Here is a 23,489-nt window from a genome sequence, read left to right on the forward strand (position 1 = left end):
TGAGAGACTGAAGTTTGACTTTTGTATAACTCTTTTACTAGTTACACTCAACAATTCTAAGCATCTTCAGCCTTACATTATAGGCAAACAGTTAACTCCCTTGAGAGCTATTAACATGGGATGACTAGTCAAGCTTGATTTAGTACCCAATCTGACTTACGTTTAGTCTCCTCAACCTGTTTTTTGTTTCAAGAGAGCACACATAGTTCAATCTGAAAAACAGTGTTTTCTCTTTTCTTTGAGACAGGTAGAGAATATCCACGTAGTGGCTGCAGTTTCATCTCAGGTTTGGCAGCTATGCATTCTGGGCGAACTACTGGTAAAGGGCCCTCCGCTCCCATGCAGATTGACCAGCAACCTCCAAGGCTTCTTATTGTGCACATTGCTCTACCATCCTGGGCTGACATCTGCTCCAACCTCTGTGAGGCTCTGCAGAACTTTTTCTCTCTAGCCTGCAGCTTGATGGGCCCCAGCCGCATGTCCCTGTTCAGTTTATACATGGTACAAAATCAACACGAGTGTATCCTCCCTTTTGTGGTGAGTATATCTATATTCATTTTACCCTGAAAGCAAATTGCAGTATAAGGTTTCTGAAACAGAGATTACAGTTATTATTACAGCAATAACCACAATAGCCACACTAGTTCTCCATGCAATAGCCCACAGGTGACACCATGAGAGCCAGACGACATCTTCTGTATGCAGGGTCTGTACTGCAGAAGAGAACCCCAAAAGTATTAATCTAGTAGTTTAAACGGTACAAACTGTTCCTCTTCACTCCTGAGAGAGGGAGAGAAACCTCTTTGACAGTTTTTTGAAATGTAAACACCCCTTTTGAAATGTAAACACATAAGGAAGTAAATCTCTAAATCTCTTCAGCGGTCACTGGCTATTTAATCATCCTTTAATTTCTAAGAATTGTCCTTTAACCCAAATACCAGTTTTCTTTGCTCAGAAAGCCCTAACTAAGCAAAAACACAAAAATATTTCCTTTATATCCACATAGGACTCAGGTGAAAGTTCCCCTAGGGTTTTAGAAAGCAATGAGTGGGTCAGGAGCAGTGCTTTTACAAAGCTCCCTCATACAAATACAACTATCCTCTTCCTCAAAATTCAGCTTTTCCCTTTCTTTTTTGCATAAGGTTCAGAATCACAGGGCTAAGAAAGACTTCCAGCGGTTTCTATGTATCTCCTTCCCTGAGGTAGCCTTGCTGCTAATACAGCTTACTAAATGAATATAAATTTGTTCTTTAAGAGTTCCAAAAGAAGAAATTTCACAAATCCATTGCTGAATTATTAATGTAATATCTTATTAGAATCTGCTTACTGCCGGGCTCAGTGGCTCAGCCTGTAATCCCACGCCTTTGGGAGGCTGAGGTGAGTGGATTGCCTGAGCCCGCGGGTTTGAGACCCGCTTGGGCAGCGAGACCTCATCTCTACAATAAATCAAAAAATCAGCTGGGCATGGTAGCGCATGCCTGTAATTCCAGCTACTCGGAAGGCTGAGGTGGAAGGATCGCTGGAGCCCAGCAGGTCGAGGCTGAGGTGGCCGGGAGTGGCCACTGCACTCCAGTCTGGGAGACAGAGTGAGACTCCAACTCAAAAAAAAAAAAAAAAGATGTCAGCCAGGATTGTTGTCATCTGAAGGCTTGAATGAGGCTGGAGGATTCAGTCCCAAGATGACAGATTCACGTAGCTGTTGGCGAGTTCTTATTTCCTTACCACTTGGATCTCTCCATAGTGCTATTTGAATGTCCTTACTCTGTAGCAGCTTGCCAGAGACAAGCTCCTGCTGGGTTCAGGGTACCCCAAAGGTGGAGATGGCATCAGCGATTGGGGGGAAGAAGAGAGAGAGAGAGAGAGAGAGAGAGAAAGAAAGAGACTGGACCCCAGTCTAGTGCAGAAGCTGTTTATTGGGAATTATAACGGGTATCTTATACACAGTCAGGTGTGGGAGGGGTGTTCCCCACCCACCAGATGTTCTTTCAGGTATAATCCCATAACCTAATCCATGAAACCTTAATCCATGACTGCCTTTAAACCCTTTTCGTACTGCCTATAAACCCTTTTCATATTGCCTATAAACCCTTTTCGTACTAATACCAAGTTAAACAATTCTATAGAGACTTAAGTACTTACTTTACAAACTAAAGTGGCCCATCCCAGAATGTTTGGAATGTGGCCCAGTCCAAAGTTCACAGTGGGCTACCTGCAAGTAACCCAGCCGCATTCTTTCAACAAAATGGCTGTCTTCTAAAACTATGTTCTACAATTTACACCTTATTCAACTTCAATAAATCCTAAGATCATGACCCAGAAATCTGTGACCAATACTAAGGCTCTTAGATGTGACCCGAGTTTGAATTGTAAGTTGTGTGAAAGCCAAAACTGCAGTTTGTGGAAGAATGGGAGCAATGAGCTTCTAAAGTTAGCTTGTATTCGTCCCGGTCTCAGAGGTTTTATGTTTTGAGCCCACAGGAGCTTAATCTGGTTAGTGCTGAGTAGAAAGGGGGAGGAAATGAGGTCAATAGCTCCCGAATGCATCCTAGTGGTCTCAGGGTCAACAGCCCTTCCTGATCCCTCACGCTCAGTGGGCCTCCTTGGCCGGCTCCCAGCAGCAGCTGGCTTCTCCCAGAGCAACTGGTTCAAAGGGGAGGGAGAAGGGAGAGCAAAGAGGAAGCCAAAATATCTTTTATTTCATAGTCTCAAAAGCAATGTGCTGTCACTTCTTCCACATTCTATTCATTGGAAGCTAGTTACTGTTCTACCATAGACAGAATAACGGAGTAGATTCACCCTCTTGCTTGCAGTAACCAAATAAACTGGACAATACATGAAAAACAATTTTCAAGACATTGGACGTCAGGCAGCAAAGGAAAAAGATCCCTGAGAAGCAAGAATCAAATGAGGTGAGACCTAGGATTGTCCTAGGTTATTGCCTTGAGAAAGTTTCCAAGGCACAATACAGAGAGGGAGAATAATACAGAGAGGTGGATGCCAGCGGTGTCTCTGAGTTAAGGAAATTAATCTGAACTTCAGGAAGACCAAGGCAACTAGAGGAAAAAGAGCAACATAGAGGAAAGGAGAGAGCTACATCCAAAACTCTAAAGACCTGAAGAGGGTCCCCCTTGAGTATTCACCAGAGTACTGACCAGTATATTCATGTGAGAAACTCCCAAGGCCAAAGAAAAACCAACTGAAAGGACTAAAGGCAATGGTACCTGGTATTTATAACAGGAATCATACCTGTTCATATCAGCTAAACTGGAAATCCTCATAATTCATGATACGTTGGATAGAGTACTCTGAAAGACCTTGGGTCAGTAGTGGGGCATAAAATAGCCCAAGACTTAGTGCTGCTCAGAACTACCTAATATAAACATAAGATTGAAAGGATAAAGTGCTTCCAGGTAACATAAACTATCCCAGAACAGAACTCAAGAATATTTATAGAAATATAAAAATATTCAGCACCCAACTAGGTAAAATTCACACTGGCATTCAATCAAAACATGTACGCAGGAAATTATGATCCATTATGAAGAAATAATTAAAACTGACCCAGAAGTGACACAAATGTTAGAATTAGTAGGCAAGGATACAAAGACAATTGCTATAACTGTATTTCATGTGTTTAAAAAGTGAAGTAGAAACATAGAAGATAGCCGGGCTCAGTGGCTCAGCCTGTAATACACAGCGCTTTGGGAGGCCGAGGCGAGTGGATTGCCTTAGGCTGTGGGTTCGAGACCCACCTGGGCAACTTTGCAAGAGCTCATCTCTACAAAATAAAAAATTAGATGGGTGTGATAGCACACGCCTATAGTTCCAGCTACTTGGAAGACTGAGGCAGAAGGATCACCAGAGCCCAGCAGGTCGAGGCTGCGGAAGCGGGGAGCATGCCACTGTACTCCAGTCTGTGTGACGGAGTGAGACTCCAATTAAAAAAAAAAAAGAGAGAGAGAAAGAAACATAGAAGATATTTAAAAGATCCAAATCAAACTTCTACAAATGAAAATGACAACTTCTGGCAAGAAGAATACACTAGATGGAATTAGTGGCAGGTTAGATATTGTAGAACTAAAGTAGTTAATGTGAAGACATCAGAATATAAACTAACTAAAATGAAACACAGAAATTATTTTTAAAAATGAATAGAGCATCACTGAGCTCTGGGACAACTTCAGGCCACCTAATATATGTGTAATTGAAGTCTCCAAAATGGAGGAACAGGGGATAGAAAAAATATCTGAGGAAATAATGGGCTGGGCACAGTGACTTGTGCCTGTAATCCCAGCACTTTGGGAGGCTGAGGTGAGAGAATTGCCTGAGCCCACGGGTTCAAGACCAGACTGGGCAACTTGGCGAGACCTCATCTCTACAATAAATCAAAAATTAGCTGGGCATGGTGGTGCATGCCAGTAGTTCCAGCTACTTGGAAGGCTGAGGTGGAAGGATCACCTGAGCCTAGCAGATTGAGGCTGCAGTGGCCATGAGCATACCACTGCACTCCAGCCTTGACGACAGAGTGAGACTCCAACTCAAAAAAATAAAAATAATGGCCAAAAGTTTTTAAATTTTGATGAAAACTCTAAAACCACAGATCCACAAAAATAAGTGCCAAGCACAAGAAACATGAAGAAAACTACATCAAGGCACATCATACCAAAGCTCATGTTTAAGAGAAAAATCTTGAAAGAAACCAGAGGAAAAACACTTTATATACAGTAAGACAAAGATAAGAATGAGAAAAGATTTCTTGTTGGAAACAATTCAAGCAATTGGAATAACATCTTTAACAAAGTAAAATTAAATACTTGCAACCTAGAATTCAACAAAATACCCAACAAAAATAGTTTTCAAATACAAGGTGGAGCTTCCAGTTCCAGGCAAGATTGAATAGACCACTCTTTATTTATCTCTCTAAGTACACCTAAAATCCATGGACATTATATAATAAACTTAAGAACACTCTGAAAATGTTGAGAGAAAAGACAATTAGGGACCAAAGGACCCAAGGAATGACATGGCCATGAGTTCCCTGGGTTTATTTTGCCTTATATAACCTGAACTGGCTGCTGGAGAAACTTCTGACCTGGAAACTCCAATGCATACAAAACAACCCCACAAGAAAGCCTACTCATTGTAGCCAAGAGGCCCCCTTTCCAGCCAATTGTCATGAAAAAAACGACAACTCTACTCCCATCAGCAAAGACCAAGATAAGTAGTTATACTTCTACCTTGTGGTACCGTGATAAGGTACCTTTCCCTCTGCATCTGGAGTTGTCAGAGAAGGTGGAGTGGAAAGACAGGACTTTTATCTTCACTTGGCAGGAATAAGCCATCCCCCTAAAGTATTCATGAAGTCTATGTGAATAGCCTAGACTCCCACATTCTCACCCAATGTTAATAAAGTATCCTCCCTCCTCTTCACTGAGATGGTGTCAGAGGAGGCAGAGTGGAAGATATGTAGAGAGCAACAATAAAGTAGCTTCACCGCCAAGGCAGGTGGTATCAATGAAGGCCTTAGTAAACAGCCTAGACTTTCACCTGATGATAATCAGGCCTCTCCCTCATAATGTCAGTTAGAGGTTATGTGGGAAGCCTGAACTTCCACCTCCACCCAGAAGTAATGAGGTATTCGTCCTTTATGGGTGTAATCAGAGACCAAGTAGGAACCTGGATTCCTACCCCCATTGACAATAATGAAATGGCAATTTCCCCTACTCCATTGGCACAGTGTCAGAGGAGGCCTGTTAAAACAGAAGATGTGAATAAGATCCAGGGTTGTATATTATAACGTCCAAAATGTTCAAAATACAATAAATCACTCATCATCTCAAGAACTCAGAAAATCTCAGTTTGAATGAGAAAAGACAATTAATAGACACCAACACTGTGGTGATACCAGATGTTGGAATTATCTAAAAAGGATTTTAAAGCAGTCATCATAAAAATGCTTCAATGAGCAATTTTGAACATGTTTTAAATAAATAGAAAAAAATAGAATGTTTCAGTAAAGAAATAGAATATATGAAGAAGAACCAAACAGAAAGTTTAGAACTAAAAAATAACAATAACCTAAGTTTAAAAGAAAACAAAACACAGTGGATGGGCTTACAGCAGAATGGAGTGAACAGAAGAATTAGTGAACTTGAAGTTAGAATAGAAATTATCCAATTTGAGCAAGAGATAGAATGTAGACTTTAAAGAAATGAATTTGCCTTCTGATCAGTGGTGATAAGAAAAAAGAAAACAATAAACAAAGCTTAAGGGACCTGTGGGCCCATAACAAAAGATCTAACATTTATGTCATAGAAGTTCAAGTAAGAGAGAAGGAAGAATGTGAGACTGAAAAAATACTTTTTTTAAAAATTGCTGAAAAGTTCCCAAATGTGGTAAAAGATTTAAATCTAAAGATTGAAGGAGCTGGCATGCCCCAAGCAAGATAAATCCAAAGAAATCTATTCTAAGGCACATCATAATCAAATTTCTAAAAATTAAAGACAAAGAAAAACTCTTGAAAGTAGAGAAAGAACTGACACCTTACCTATAGGGGAAAACAATGAAGTGGCAGTAGATTTTTCATCAGAAATCATGAAGGTTAAAAGAAAGTGGCTTCCACTTTTCAAATGCTAAAAGGAACCAGGAGTGGTAGCTCATGCCTATAATCCCAAAACTCTGGCAGGCTGAGGCAAGAGAATTGCTTGAGCCCAGGAGTTCAAGACCGGCATAGGAAACATAGTGAAATGTTGTTTATTCAAAAAGAAAAAAGAAAGAAATCAACCAGGCATGGTGGTATGTAAATATAGTCCCAGCTACTTGGGAAGCTGAGGCAAAATAATCACCTGAGCCCAGGAGGTCCAGGATGCAGTGAGCTATGAGTCTTCCACTGCACTCCAGCGTAGGTGGACAGACTAAGACCTTGACTCAAAAAAAGAAAAAGAATAAATAAATAGCCAGGTGCAGTGGCTCACACCTATAATCCCAGCTACTTTGGGAGGCAGAGGTAAGAGGATTGCCTGAAGCCCAGGGGTTGGAGACCTGCCTGGGCAATTTGGTAAAACCTTGTCTCTAAAATACATTTTAAAAATTAGTTGGGCATGGTGGCACGCGACTATTGTTCCAGTTACTTGGAAGGCTGAGGCGGAAGGATTGCCTGAGCCCAACAGGTCAAGGCTGTGGTGGCTGTGAGTGTGCCACTGTACTCCAGCCTGGGCGGCAGAGTGAGACACCAACTCAAAAAAAGGAAAGAAAGAAAGAAAAAAACTGCCAATCCAAAACTCTGTATCCACTGAAAATATCCTTAAGAAATGAATGAGAAACTAAGATATTCTTAGATGAAGAGAAACTAAATCCCTTGGCTAAAGAGAATTATTGAGACAGAAAGGAAATGATGAAAGAATTTTGGAAAATACATAAGGATGAAAAAACAATGAAAAAAATAAAATATGGGTAAATACAATAAACTTTCCTCCTCTAATTTTATTTTCTAAATTATATTTGACAGTTGAAGTAAAAATTATAACATTGAGTGATTCTTAATGTATATAGAGGAAGTACCTAAGACAATTATATACAAAGGCAGGTAAAGCGATATAAAGAGAGCTAAGTTTTCTACACTTCATTTGAACTGGTAACACCTGTTGACTCTGATATGTTTCTATGTATAATGTACTGTTTTAAGCAACCACTAAAAAAATCTATACAGGGCTGGGCGCAGTGACTCACGCCTATAATCCCAGCAGTTTGGGAGGCCAAGGTGAGAGGATTGCCTGAACCCAAGGGTTCGAGACTCCAGTCTGAGCAACTTGGCGAGACATCTCTACAATAAATCAAAAAATTAGCCAGGCATGGTAGTGCATGCCTGTAGTTCCAGCTACTTGGAAGGCTGAGACAGAAGGATCGCCTGAGCCCAACAGGTTGAGGCTGCAGTGGCCATGAACATGCCACTGCACTCCAGCCTGGGTGACAGAGTTAAGACTCCGACTCAAAAAAAAAAAAAATTACAAAGAGATACACTTAGAAATACTATGGATAAATCAAAATAGAATACTTTTTAATATGCAAATATCTCATAGAAAGGCATGTAGGCTGGGCGCGGTGACTCAAGCCTGTAATCTCAGTGTAAGGCTAGTGCAGAAAAGATGAGAGAGAGACCCAGTTGTTAGGCAAAGAAAAAGAAATTTATTAAAGGGGAGACAAGAGGAGACTGGTTTCAAAGAGAAACCAGTACCCGTTTGTTCTTGGTGGGTCCCTTTTATACCCCTCACCAGGGTCTGGTGATCACGTAGCACTGTAGTCCCGAGGAAGCAGGGACTGGTGTTCATGTAGCCTCAAGGAAGCAGTTTGGGGGTGATGGTTATATGACCTTAAGATGCAATCCTTGAGAAAGCAGATGTCAACTATAAAACAGTAACAGGATGCCATTAATCACCTAGCCCTGGGATGCAACCTTGAGAAAGCAGATGTAGGCAGTAAAAGCAGTTAGTCAGAGGATGATGTTAGGGTAGAGTGGTCAGCTTCATGGTTCATGGCAACCTTACATCCCATTTGCAAGGTTCACACAGTGAGTTATTTTAACAACGGCCCCCCACCCTTCCCCCATGTAAGCTCTATTACCCAGCACTTTGGGAGGCTGAGACGAGAGGATTACCTTAGCCCAGGGGTTCAAGATGAGCCTGGGCAACTTGGTGAGACCTCGTCTCTACAATAAATCAAAAAATAAGCCGGGTGTGGTAGTGTGTGCCTATAGTTCCAGCTACTTGGAAGGCTGAGGTGGAAGGATCGCCTGAGCCCAGCAGATCGAGGCTGTGGTGGCCGTGAGTGTGCCACTGCACTCCAGCCTGGATGACAGAGTGAGACTCAAAAAAAAAAAAAAAAAAAAGAAAGGCATGTAAAAGAAAACAGAAACTCAAAGTAGAGGGAATAAACAGAAAACAACAAATAATTTGGCAAGCTAATATAGCAATAGTTATGTTAAATGTGAGTGATCTAAAGCCATCAATCAACAGAAGAGGTTGGTAGAGAGAATTTTTTAAATGACCTAACTATATCCTGTCTAGAAGAAACTAACTTCAAACACATTAAAGGTAGGTTGAAAATAAAAGGATAGATAAAGATGTACCATGCAAACATTAATCAAAAGAGAGCAGGAGTAGCTGTATAAATGTATTACACAAAGTAGATTTCAGATAAAATAATAATTAGGTACAGAGAGGAGCATTAGCTGATGATAAAAGGGTAAATTCAACAAAGATATAGCAATCCTAAATGTGTATCCACCAAACAACTAAGCTGCAAAGTATGTGGAGCAAAAATTGATAAATCCACAATTATAGTTGGAAATTTCATGTCCCTCTCTCAACAAATATAGAACAACTAGACAGAAATTAATAAATATAGAAAAACATCAGTCAACAAGATCTGACTTACATTTATAGAATTTGCCACCCAACAACAGTAAAATGCATATTCTTTTCAAGCTCCCATGGAACATTTACCAAACTAGACCACATCCTAGGCTATGAAGGAGAAACCTCAACAAATTTAAAATAATTTAAATTATACACAGTATGTTCTTTGACACAATGAAATCAAAGCCAAAATCTGTACAAGAACAAGAAATCCCTCAAACACTTAAAAACTAAACAATACACTTCTAAATAATCCATGGGTCAAAAAGGAAATGTCAAGGGAATTTTTTTTAAAAACATTCAACTGAAGGAAAATGAAAAGAAACATCAAATTTTGTAGGATACAGCTAATGCAGTGCTTAGAGGGAAATTTCTAGCACTAAAATGTTTATGTTAGAAAAGAAGAAAAGACAAATCAGTAATATAAGCTCCCACCTCAAGAAACTAGAAAAGAAAAAGCAAAATGAACTCAAAGCAAAGAGAAGGAATGAAATAATAAAGAGCAAAGATCAGTTAAATTGAAAACAAAAAAACAATCAGCTGGGCTCGGTGGCTCAGCCTATAATCCCGTGCCTTTGGGAGACTGAGGTGAGTGGATTGCTTGAACCCGTGGGTTCAAGACCCGCCTGGGCAGGCGAGACGTTATCTCTACAATAAATCAAAAAATCAGCCGGGCGTGGTAGCACATGCCTGTAATTACGGCTACTTGGAAGGCTGAGGTGGAAGGATCGTCGGAACCCAGCAGGTTGAGGCTGTGATGGCCGGGAGCGGCCACTGCACTCCAGTCTGGGCGACTGAGTGAGACTCCAACTCAAAAAAAAAAAAAATCAAGAAAAATCAAACAAAGTTTGACTTTGAAAAGATAAATAAAATTGGTAAACTTCTAGCAAGACTGACACAGTCTTGTCAGTAGAAAGAGAAAATATAAATTACCAATATCAGGAATGAAATACAAGAATATTATTACAGATCCAGTAAACATTCAAAGGATAATAAGAGAATTCTACAAACACCTTTACATATATAAATCTGACAACTTAGATGAAATGAACTAACCTCAAAAAGCACAAATCATCACAATCATCCAATATGAAATAGATAATTTCAGTGGCGCTACAAGTATTAAAGAAATTGAATTCAAAATTTGAAAATTCCTGAAAAAGAAATCTCCAGGTTCAGATGGCTTTACTGGAGAATCCTGCCAAACATATAAAGATCATTAATATCAATTCTACACAATCTCTTCCAGAAAATATAAGAGAAGGGAATACATTCCAACTCATTTTATGAGGTTACCTGATCAAAAAAAGAAAACTAAAGACCAATATCCCTTATGAGTATAGATGATATAAAACTTAACAAAATATTAACAAATATAATTCAGCAGTATATAAAGAGAATTATACACCATGATCAAGTAGGGATTATTTCAGGAATGCAAAATTGATTCAGTATTTGAAAATTATAAGTAATTCACCATACTATAACGTAAAGAAGAAAATCACATGATTATATTCATTAAAGCAGAATAAGCATTTGACAAAGTTCAATACCTACTCATGATAAAACTTACAGCTAATATAATATTTAATAGTGAAAGGTTGAATGCTTTCCCCCTAAGATTGGGAACAAGACAAAGATGCCTGCTATTACCACTCTTATTCAGCATGGTACTAGAAGTACTGGGCAGCACAATAGGTAAGAAAAGGAAATAAAAGGCATGCAGCTTAGAAGAAAAGAAATAAAAGTGTTCCTATTGGCAGGTGACACAATGGCCTATTTAGAAAATTCTGAGGATTTTGTGCTACCTTTTGAGTAAAAGAGTGTCAAAGAATTTGTGTACATATTTTAAAGCCACCATGGTCCCTTTTGGTGATATACTAAAACCTTCAGTCAAATGATAGGAGCCTGGATTCTCTGAGACGAGAGCTCAATCCTCAGGTCCCTTCCACTGACGATTTTGCCCTTAAGAAATTTTCTCTAATGAGCATTTGTATATCTAACCCTGAATTGTACCCCACATCCTTAAAATAAAAAAATTAAAAGTTAAAAAAAAAAGAAAATTTTTCTACAGTGACTACTAATCCTCTTGTAACAAGTGTATAAAACTACATTTGCTGGTCGTTTTCAGACACATGACTCAGATAACCCCGTTTGCAAATATGTTAATAACATTAAGCAGATATTAAGGAGTGCTTACTACATACAGGGTACCTTGCTAAATATATTTTTTCAATGACTTTCACTTTTATCCTAATACACACATTTGTTTATTGATGTATATATTCAATGTCATTTTTTTGTTTTTGTTTTGTTTTTGAGTTGGAGTCTCACTCTCTTGCCCATGCTGGAGTGCCGTGGCACACTCATGGCCACCCCAGCATTGACCTGCTGGGTACCGGTGATCCTTCTGCTTCAGCCTTCCAACTAGCCGTTACTACAGGTGCATGCTACCACATCCAGCTAATTTTTTTGATTTATTGTAGAGAGAAGGTCTCGCCAAGTTGCCTGGCCAGTCTTGAACCTACAGGCTCAGGCAGTCCACTCACCTCAGCCTCCCAAAGTGCTGGGATTACAGGCTGAGCCACCGAACCCAGCCTCAATGTAGTTTTTAAAAATCCACTGCTATCTTTTAGTTTATAACTTTTAAGGTTATTTTAGCTTTCATTTTCCTTTTTAATAAGGTGTATAAGGAGTTGTATAAGTCAGTCAAGTTACCAGCAAGAAACAGATGGCATACTCAAATTGAATAATTTTCAGAGAAATATAGAAAAGGAATATTTACATCTATGTAAGCAGAGTTTAGGAAATGTCAACAAAAGATGGTACAATAGCCATATCACCCCAAGGCCTGACGAGGAGAGAACTGTCTGAAAAGGGCCACCTGACAGAATCTGTGACCTTTTTAAAGAAAAATTATTCAGTGACACTTGTTAAAGTACGATCAGGAAGACTTTATTGAGGATCATCAGGATAGGTATGTCATGATGGTCCTGAATAAAGGGACCATGGCACAGGTCCCTTGAATACCCATAGAGAGTTACAGGGACTGTGACAGTATAATTTTTCCATGGGAAAGAGACATTGGGCTCAACTTTGAATATAGCATGGCACATGGGAATTTATAGCTAAGGAGCAGGGTGAGGGTCAGTGGATAGAAAATTACAAAGAGGAAACCTCAAGGGTAAGGTGGATTCTGGCTAAACTAAACTAACAGGATTCTTGCTGAAGACAGGCCAGGATGATCAGATATTCATGTGAAGGATGATGAAGGATGAGAAACCCAATCAGATATCAGGGGTGAACAGATATCAAGAGTAGGTTTTTATCACCAATAGTTTAGTAGAGTCTTTGCTAAAACTGAATTTCACAAGGATGCTCACAGATGGACCTAGGAAAAAGTTCAAAACCTGACTAAAATTTGGTCAAGTGAAGAATCTTTGTCACCTTTAGCAGAAGGACACAGTCATCCTGTGGCAACCTAATGGGAAGGAAGCCACGAAAATAAATATCCTAACCTTACTCTCTTACCATATACAGATCTCCTGCTGGTGCCTTCCATTGGCCAAACCCAACTGGAAGTTGGAGTGTTTGGGAGCTCACTGAATCAGTTCCTATGGATCAGGACACAACACAGGGAAGAGAAAAGTAGAGAGTGATCAGGAAGGGGAAATGGGAGATGTTAGCATGGGAGGTTTCTTGGGAAATGAGCCCATGTCCTATCCCAAACTCGGTAAAAGGACATTTTTTTTCCCTCCTCAAGTGGCTGTTGAATCCCTCTGGCACTCCTCAGTACATTTGTCCCTAGTTAAATCCCTTAATACCTTAATTGCTGTTAGGAATGGCAGACAGCTTTACACTAGAAACTACTGACTTGTCAGGAACTCAGCTAAGCTGAGAAAGAGAGTTGAGCTGCCAGGTGTCGTAGAGGCTGATTAAAACAACAGGCCAAAAATGAAAGGGTTAAGCCTTTGATCACTTTCATATTAGTGGAAGCAAAGTCTAAACTGGGGAAAGTGTCTACACCCCCCCCCCCCCCCCCCCCCGGAAGTAGAAGTAAGCACTGGTTGAAGGTCAAATAGATCAGTGCAGAAGTGGGGGTCATCTTGGTGTAGAGAGAGCCTGGAACAAAAGATTCCTTCTGGCAGTTTTATGGATCCTGTGACCCTGTGACTGGGGGAAGGGCAAGGAGGAAAGGCTAGGAGTGGAAAAGTACTGTGTTCTGAGTCAGAGTATGGAAAAGTGTCTCCAACGTTTCCTTCCCCCTCCTGCCATAAGGAAGTCTTGGCAGAGGGCCTGAAGAGGACTTAGCCCAAGGCATCAGTTAAAGAGACCTAGGAATGAAGGTGCAAGGGCTCAGGATGCAAATATTTCAAGAACATGACTGGCCAGGGGGCAACTCCCTTCAGATACTGCAATGCTGTGTTCCAAGCTCAGTGTGGCAAAGGTGGCTTTTCCCTCCTGAGGCCTGCCAAGTAAGGACCTTTGTATTTGCCTATGGTCAGGCCATCCCAAAAATCACACATAGGATTTTAACCAGGAATCAAACTCCTCACTGGTTTCCCAGGAAAAATTGCAAGCCAAAATTTGTTGTGACAAAACAATAAGTTGAACCCTAGTTAAAGCTCAAGAAAATTGCTGGAACAATACTGTTACCTCATGTATAGAACAATCCAATCTTTGCTTAAGGAAAAACATAACCTTAAATCCATTGCCACTGACCTATATAAATATTTGACATTTTCTATCTGCAGAAGCAACTCGAAATATAAATGGAAAAAGCACATGGGAAATGTGCCCAGGATGAATACTTCAATATATCTTCCCATATTTAATTTTTAAGTAAAGTCATATAATTATGAATGTTTTATATGAAATCATGACAGAGGATTCATTATTAATATTAGAATTCCTTTTATAGCCATGTTCCTTTAATATAAATAATTTCAACCAAAATGACTTATTTCTTCCTCAAAACAGGGTTTTAGAAGAACATCTTTATTGTAAAGATCTTCTCAGTTTTTTATATTTTCATGATGGTAAAGAAGTTACTTAAATCATGTATTAGCTACAGTGATATATTAGGATTCAACATGCTCTAATTTAGCTATAACACTTATTTCTTCATTCTTAATAGCTAACATTCAAATGGAATCACTTCAAGGTGACAAATAATAGAAATATATTAAACAACGTAAAGGTCAACTAAGAAAAATAAACTATAACTGAGTGCTGCAGAGAAGGAAATTAAGAGTATGAAAAGGGAATACACTCATTTTGTCATTTTCATAGTGGTAAATTAATAGATACTGCTAAAGAATAACTTAAGATAATTACATAAAGTTATAAAGATAAACACTAAAACAAATATACAAACCTTTCTAATCATGTCCAGAAAAACATAGAAAAAGGAAAATAAAATATATGGTATAGTGATTTTTTTCTAAAAGCTATAAAAACAGAAAGTATATCATAAAATAATACAACTAAAAACAGACATATCTGCATATCACAAAATATGTGTGGTTCACTTACCTATTAAATGCATTTATAAACTTACAGATTTTTACAGATTTGATCACAAATAAAAAGTCTTTGGTTTTCAAGAGATACAGCTACAACAAAGTGATTCAGAAAGCTGAAAATAGCTGGACTCAGTACCTCACACCTGTAATCCCAGCACTTTAGGAGGCCAAGGCAGGAGGACTGCTTGAGCCCAGGAGTTAAAAGATAAAGAAAAAAATTAGCCAAGAAAAAAATTAGCCAGGCATGGTGGCACATGCCTGGAGTATCAGCTACTTGAGATACTGAAGCGAGAGGAACAATTGAGCCCAAAAGGTTGAGGCTGCAGTGAGCTGTGATTGTACTACTGCACTCTAGCATGGGTGGTAGAGCAAGACCTTCTCTTAATAAATAAATAAATAAAAATAAAAGGATAGGCAGTTATACTAAACAAATGTAAACTGAGAGAAAGAGAGAAGATCATGACCAGTCGCACGCAAGATTAAATTTGGAGCTTTTATAAAAAGCATTAAATTAAAAATGACACTCTAGGACACAAAACAGAGTAGAATATGAAGTGATCAAGAAAGCATGTTTTGTTTTGTTTTGTTTTGTTTGAGTAGGAGTCTCACTCTGTCACCCAGGCTGGAGTGCAGTGGCACACTCACAGCCACCACAGCCTCTGCCTGCTGGGTTTAGGCGATCCTTCTGCCTCAGCCTTCCAAGTAGCTGGAACTACAGGTATGTGCCACCACTCCTGGCTAATTTTTTAAAAATTTATTGTAGAGACAAGGTCCTGCCATGTTGCCCAGGCTGGTCTTGAACCCCTGGGATCAGGCAGTTCTCTCGCCTCTGCCTTCCAAAGTGCTGGGATTACAGGCTTCACGCCCGGCTAAGAAAGCATGTTAAAGATATTCAGCACAAGAGGCTTGTTGGATGGGGAATCTCTCAAAAATATATCAGTTTTGATTACCTATATATCAAATAACATAGCATCAACATTTTTGGGGGGGAAGCAGTTGGAGTCTCACTCTGTTGTTCAGCCTGAAGTGTAGTGGCATGATTACAGCTCATGGCAATCTCGATCTTCTGAGCTCTGGTGATCTTTCCACCTCAGCCTCTTGAGTAGCTGGAACTGCAGGTGCTTGCCACACCTGGCTAATTTTTTTTTTTTTAATTTCTTTTTTTGAGTTGGAGTCTCACTCTGTTGCCCAGACTGGAGCGCAGTGGCCGCTCCTGGCCACCGCAGCCTCGACCTGCTGGGCTTCGGCGATCTTTCCGCCTCAGCCTTCTGAGTAGCTGGAATTACAGGCATGCGCTACCACGCCCGGCTGATTTTTTGATTTATTGTAGAGATGAGGTCTCGCTGCCCAGGCGGGTCTCGAACCCGCGGGCTCAGGCAATCCACTCACCTCAGCCTCCCAAAGGCACGGGATTACAGGCTGAGCCACCGAGCCCGGCTGGCTAATTTTTTAAATTGGTTGTAGAGACAAGGTCTCACTGTGTTGCCCAGGCTAGTCTTGAACTCCTGGGCTCAGCAGTCTTCCTGCCTTGGCCTCCCAAAGTGCTGAGGTTACAGACATGAGTCACCTTGCCCAACCCAGCACCGGCATTGTTAAGAGAAATATGATTATACATACGTTTGAAATATACATCCTTCTGAAGTGCACATGTATAAAAACAAAAATTGGTCATATGGTAAACCACAAAAGAACTTTAAAACTTTAATGATGTCCAAAAAATAAATAGTTCAATCAACATTCTCTGAACAATACAATAAACTAAAAGCAAAATCATAAAATCAGAGAACAAAAAAATCTCTTCCACTTGAAAATTGTTTAACTCTTAACAACTTCTAGGTCAAAAAGAAAAACCTTTGCTAAAATAAATAGTAGTAAAAACACTGCATATCAAAACCTATAGGTTACAGCAAAGGCAGAGCTAAGAGAAAAATTCATACCTTTAAAGTATATTACTTGAAGTAACTTAAATTGCATTAATAAATAAGACAAAATAAGTGAAGCAAACAACTCAAAAAGAAAAATACCAAAAAACCTGAAGGATGGAAATGATAACGATATAAACAAAAACGAATGGATATAACAATAGAAAATGGCAGAATAAAAAATTCAAAAGCTTATTTTGGGGAAAAAATAAGAAATAGAAAACCAGCAGTTAACCTAGTTTTAGGAGAAGTGACAAGGGAGAAGGTGCAATACACAAAAGAAGATATAATAAGGGAAAGTAACTACAGATACTCTCAGAGGAAACATAGTTAATTCTCCATAAAAATATAATTACCAAAGGTGATTTCAGGAGAGATAGAATATCTAAATTGGCTATTTCCCATAAAAGAAATAGAAAAAATTGCCAAAAGCTACTCTCCCCTGAAATAAAGTCCTGGGCCCAAATAGTTTTACAGAGAATAATAACAAACTTTTAAAAAATTGATAATTTCTGTGTTTTTACTATTCCATAGCACATAAAGAAAAATACTTCCAAATTCTCCTTATCAAGATAGCATAGCATTGATACCAAAACCTAGCAAATATTACAAAAAAGAAAAACTGCAGACCAATTTCACTTATAATCTCACTTATGAATACCTATTCAAAAATCTCAAATAAAATTCAGATTGAGTGTCCCTTATCCAAAATGCTTAGGACTTTTAGTGTTTTAGGTTTAAGTGTTTAGGTTTTTTATATTTTTGAATTTTGAAATATTTGCATGTACATAATAACTTGGGGATGGGACCCAACTCTAAACACAAAATTCATTTGCTCCATATACACTTTATAACATCACCTGAAGGTAATTTTATGCAATATTTTAAATAATTTTGTTCATGAAACAAGATTTTGACTGTGTTTTAATTGCAACCCATTACAAGTTCAGGTGGAGAATTTTTTACTTATGGCATCATGTGGGCACTCAAAAAATTTTGGATTTTGAGACATTTCAGATTCAGATTTTCAGATTCGTTATGCTCAAGTTGTATTGGCAATATAATCCAGCATCATATTAACAGAATTGTATACCCAAAATTCAAATATGGTTCAATGTCAGGAAATCTATTAATATAATTTACCATGTTAACGTATCTAATGAGGAAAAATTATCTTATAATTTTTTCAGCATTGTTTCTAGTGAAATGTTCTTTATGAATTCTGAATATTAGGGCTTTGTCAGATATATAGTTTGCAAATATTTTCTCCCATTCTGTGGGTTGTCACTTTACTTTGTTGTTGGTTTATTTTGCTCACTACCATCAGCTACACAGCTACTGTCTTGTGGTCTGAACTACTGCTCTAGGTCAATCCCTTATTCCTGTATTCCATCCAGGAGGGAAGAGAAAAGGAAGAGTAAAGGCACTTCCTCACCTTATAAAGACACTTAGCAAAGGTTGCACCTTCCACTTTTGCTTACATCTCACTGGTGAAAACTTAACTACATGGAAACACCCATCTATATGAGAAACTAGGAAATATAGTCACTATTCCAGATAGTGATAATACTCGACTAAATCTTGGGAGTTCTATTACATAGAAGAAGAGGATATATATTTCAAGGGATAATTAGAAATCTCTGCCACCAGTATAAACACACACACACACACACATACACACACACACGTAATAAGAGAAGAGAAAAGCACAAGGAAGTTTTGGATAATGCAGATGGACAAATGATAATTGACTAAGCAGTCCCAAGAAAGCTTAATCTCGTTTTTTGTTGTTGTTGTTGTTGTTGTTGTTTTGAGTTGGAGTCTCACTCGGTTGCCCAGACTGGAGTGCAGTGGCCACTCCCGGCCACCGCAGCCTCAACCTGCTGGGCTCCGGCGATCCTTCTGCCTCAGCCTTCAGAGTAGCGGGAATTACAGGCATGCGCTACCACGCCTGGCTGATTTTTTTTTTTTAATTTATTGTAGAGATGAGATGAGGTCTCGCTCCCCAGGCGGGTCTCGAACCCGCAGGCTCAGGAAATCCACTCACCTCAGCCTCCCAAAGGTGCAGGATTACAGGCTGAACCACCGAGTCCGGCATAGAAAGTTTAATCTTAAACCAGTAGTGGGAAAGCCAAGGAGGAAACCAGTTTACATTGCATAGTCCTCAAAAGGCTGCAGAATTGACACAACTAAGTACCTCTGGAGGTAAGAATAATGGTAGAGTTAAAAGTAGAAAGAGTTGAACATATGTTTAAAAAGCAGTTTGACATCCTCTATTTCAAAAGCAAGGCAACTGCCCCATCCTTTCTCCAGCAGAAAATCAGAGATTCTTTCTCTCTAGAACCCACAGGAACAGCAGACACAGTTAAAGATAGGAATACTTTACCTAAATAGGTAAATTAAATGAATATCTCATACTGAATACTGAGACCTCCTCCTCAAAACATAGACAGTTCCTTTCCCTAATTTGGTTGCCAGAATACCGGTATCTAAGCCTATTTTATCCAGGAATATCATTCCCTGCAGGAAAAATACGAAGGTACTGAGCTTGGAGATTCTGCAACAAAACAGTTCAGGCAAATCAACCTGTAGGTAAACCTACTAAACATGGCCTAACTTTGCATACATAGCTTCTTTTTCTTTTTCTTTTTTTTTTTTTTTTTTTGAGTTGGAGTCTCACTCCATGGACCAGGCTGGAGTGCAGTGGCATTGCTCATGGCCACTCCAGCATTGACCTGCGGGGCTCTGGCGATCCTTCTGCCTCAGCCTTCCAAGTAGCTGGAACTACAGGCACACACTACCATGCCTGGCTAATTTGTTGTAGAGACAAGGTCTCACCATGTTGCCCAGGCTGGTCTTGAAACCTGGGCTCAAGCAGTCCTCTCACCTTGGCCTCCCAAAGTGCTGGGATTACAGACTTGAGCTACCATGTCTGGCCTGCATACCTAGCTTCTAATCATCTTTTTTAGTATCCAATTTGAAAGTGCAAACAGATAACCCAAGAATCAACACACAGTTTCGGAAAATCTCTAACATAAAATATAGATATCAAAACCGAAAGAAATGTGAAATTTAAAAAGAAATTAAAGAAAAATAGAAGCAACTTTGAAGAAACAGACTGCAAGGAGAAACTAGGGAAAAATAAAAGCGACTATCATTGTCCTTAGAGATAAAGGAGAGTATATTTCATCTATGAAATAAAAACAGGATGCTTTTATTAAAAGTCAGTGAACAAAAAAGAGCTCTTGCAAATTAAAACTGTGATAGTTGAAATGAAAAAACTCGATAGAAGGGTTAGTATTAGTAGAGAATTTTGAACTAAACTCCAAAAGAGCAAAATTATGGAAAATAGGAGAAAATACATAAGAAAATAGGCAAACTAGTCCAGGGTATCCAACATCCAAATAATAAGAGTTCTAGAAAGAGAGACTAGATAAAATCTAAGAGAAGAAGTTATCAGAGATAATTAAAGAAAATTTCCTAGAACTAATGTGTTTCTAATCTAAAAGAGCCCATGGGGTACCCAGAACAATGGATGAAGGTATGGTAATACCAAGGCACATTCATTTAACTTCAGAAACCTAAGAATAAAATAAAAATCTTATAAGATTCAAGAGAGAAAGAAATGGGTTACCTACAAAGGGATAAGAATGATAATGACAGGCCAGGCTCGGTGGCTCAGCCTATAATCCCACGCCATGGGAGGCTGAGGTGAGTGAATTGCCTGAGCCCACGGGTTCGAGACCCGCCTGGGCAACTTAGCGAGACCTCATCTCTACAATAAATTAAAAAATTAGCTGAGCGTAGTGGTGCGTGCCTGTAGCTCCAGCTACTTGGAAGGCTGAGGCGGAAGGATCGCCGGAACCCAGTGGGTCGAGGCTGCGGTGACCGGGAGCGGCCACTGCACTCCAGTCTAGGTGACAGAGTGAGACTCCAACTCAAAAAAAAAAAAAGAATGATATTGACTTTGCTCGTCTCAAAAGCAAGCCAGGAAGTTAGATGACAATAGAACAAGATCTTCAAAATTCCAAAGGAAAATCCAGTCTAACCCAGAATTCTCTAGCCAAATTTCTAATCAAGTGTGCAGGCATAGTAAGATATTTTCTGATATACAAAGTCTCAAACATTTTTTCCTCCTATAAATCCTTTCTCAGGAACCTCTGAAGAATATGTTCTACCAAAATCAGAGAGCAAACAAAGAAAACAATATAGGACCCAGAAAACAGGAGATGCAACACAAAGTCAATGAAAGAAAACTCCAAGATGGCCACCTAAGACCCAGTCCCCACCACTGTATAATATGTCCATGTAACAAACACGCATGTGTCCCCCCTGAATCTAAAATTTAAAAGTAAATAAATAAAAGATAAGTATAATGGGATTAAAAAAAAGGAACCTCCATGATGATGATTCATGTAGATTCCTGTTTGAAGCTGTACACTCGACAGAGAAGACACATTCCAGACGTGGGCAGGCCAGAAGGCCCCAGCCCAGGGAGAGAATTTTTTTTTTTTTTTTTTGAGTTGGAGTCTCACTCTGTCGCCCAGACTGGAGTGCAGTGGCGGCTCCCTGCCACCGCAGCCTCGACCTGCTCCGGTGATCCTTCCGCCTCAGCCTTCCGAGTAGCCGGAATTACAGGCATGCACTACCACGCCCAGCTAATTTTTTGATTTTAGTGTAGAGATGAGGTCTCGCCTGCCCAGGCGGGTCTCGAACCTATGGGCTCAGGCAATCCACTCACCTCAGCCTCCCAAAGGCGTGGGATTACAGATTGAGCCACCAAGCCCGGCTTTTTTTTTTTTTTTTTTCAGAAAAATAAAATGGATAAAATATACAAAGTGTCTGAATATATTGAGAGGAGATTTAGACAACTGATGAAGAGTCTAGGATTTAACTGGTGATAGAAAACCATGCAAATAAAAAAAGATAAATATTAACTCCAGGAAAACAAAAAAATTGGAAAGGAAAGGTAATTTAGTATATCACAGTACTCAAATGTCAATAGACTGTTCATAATCATGATGAAGTAAACTAAATACTGCTCTACCAAAATTAACTAACCATTGAGAGGATGGTGGAGGGTTTGGGAGGAGTTATGTTCTGGAATATGAGGGCAGAAGATCAAAAGAGAAACCTATTCTCATATACTCATATTCTCATCAGTAACACTTAAAACTGAAACAATAAGGATAGATAGATAATAGGTAGGTAAATATAGATATTTCACAGATATATACTTAAATGGCAAATACATCAACTAAAAATCTTGAGAATTGTTATCTATAGAAAACTGTCAAGGTAGGGTGGAGGATAGATAGATCATGTGTTTTCTAAAAACCGTTGTGGCCCTTGGAGAGGCTCACTACTGTAACCCCAGCACTTTGGGAAGCCGAGACATGAGGATCACTTGAGCCCAACAGTTTGAGATCAGTCTAGGCAATATGGCAAGAACTCATCTCTATAAAAATTAGCCAGGCAGGGTGGCGCGTACCTGTAGCCCAAGCTACTTGGGAAGCTGAAGAGGCTGGATTCTTTCAGCCCAGGTGGTGGCTCTAATGAACTGTGATCTTGCCACTCACTGCACTCCAATCTGACAGTGACACCCTGCCCCCAAAATTAAAGCCTTTAATATATTTCTCTCTATCTGCATAAAATCCTTGAATCTTTAAATTACATGCAAATATAGCTTTATTTTAAAGTAAAAGCTAGAAAATATTTCCTGTTAAAACAGTCTCACACCTGTAATTTGAGAGGCTGAGGAGGAGGATTACTCTAGCCACAAGTTCAAGTCCAGCCTGGACAACAGAGTGAGACCCAGTCTCTACACAAATTAACAAACTAGCCAGACATGGTAGTCTGAGCTACTTGGGAGGCTGAGGTGGGAGGATCAGTGGAAACCAGGAGTTAAAGGTTGCCATGAGCTATGATTGCGCCACTGTACTCCAGCCTGGGGGACAGAGTGAGATCCTGACTCTTTAAAAAAAAGAAGTCTGGAGCTGGGCTCAGTGGCTCAGCCTGTAATCCCGCGCCTTTGGGAGGCTGAGGTGAGTGGATTGCCTGAGCCCGCGGGTTCGAGACCCGCCTGAGCAGCGAGACCTCATCTCTACAATAAATCAAAAAATCAGCCGGGCGTGGTAGCACATGCCTGTAATTCCGGCTACTCGGAAGGCTGAGGTGGAAGGATCACCGGAGCCCAGCAGACGAGGCTGCGGTGGCCAGGAGCGGCCACTGCACTCCAGTCTGGGCGACAGAGTGAGACTCCAACTCAAAAAAAAGAAATATGGAAAAAGAGAACAATAGAGGGACTACTATGTGCTAGAGAGAAGTTGAAGATGTGGTAGCAACAAACTAAGACTTTTTCTTGACAGAAGAATTGAGAGATAATTTAAAAGATAGGGGGAACATGTAAGAAAGTGGGAAAATTGCTTTAAATCTTACCACCCATTAACATTTTGGTGAATACGTTCCGATCATCTACCTATTTGCAAAGATGAGGGGTGGTTGATAGGTACACAGAAAGATGAAGAATGTAAAATTTTTAATTTAATTTAATTAATGAGCCAGGCTCGGTGGCTCAGCCTGTAATCCCACACCTTTGGGAGGCTGAGGTGAGTGGATTGCCTGAGCCC

At 39.6% G+C, this 23,489-nt stretch overlaps 1 protein-coding gene across 1 annotated transcript in view; it reads left to right on the top strand.

The window, feature by feature from the left end:
* Nucleotides 1–253: 253 nt before the first annotated feature.
* The window catches only part of LOC103267276 (meiosis 1 arrest protein-like), a 40,763-nt gene continuing 17,527 nt past the window's right edge, over nt 254–23,489 (top strand). The window contains exon 1 of the mRNA XM_021715956.1: nt 254–537. Within this exon, the coding sequence (XP_021571631.1) occupies nt 298–537 (240 nt within the window). The 5' untranslated portion in view covers nt 254–297. The remainder of the gene's footprint in view (nt 538–23,489) is intronic.

Source organism: Carlito syrichta, unplaced genomic scaffold, assembly GCF_000164805.1.
Source record: "Carlito syrichta isolate Samal-C Ts95f unplaced genomic scaffold, Tarsius_syrichta-2.0.1 Scaffold308093, whole genome shotgun sequence".
NCBI lineage: Eukaryota > Metazoa > Chordata > Mammalia > Primates > Tarsiidae > Carlito > Carlito syrichta.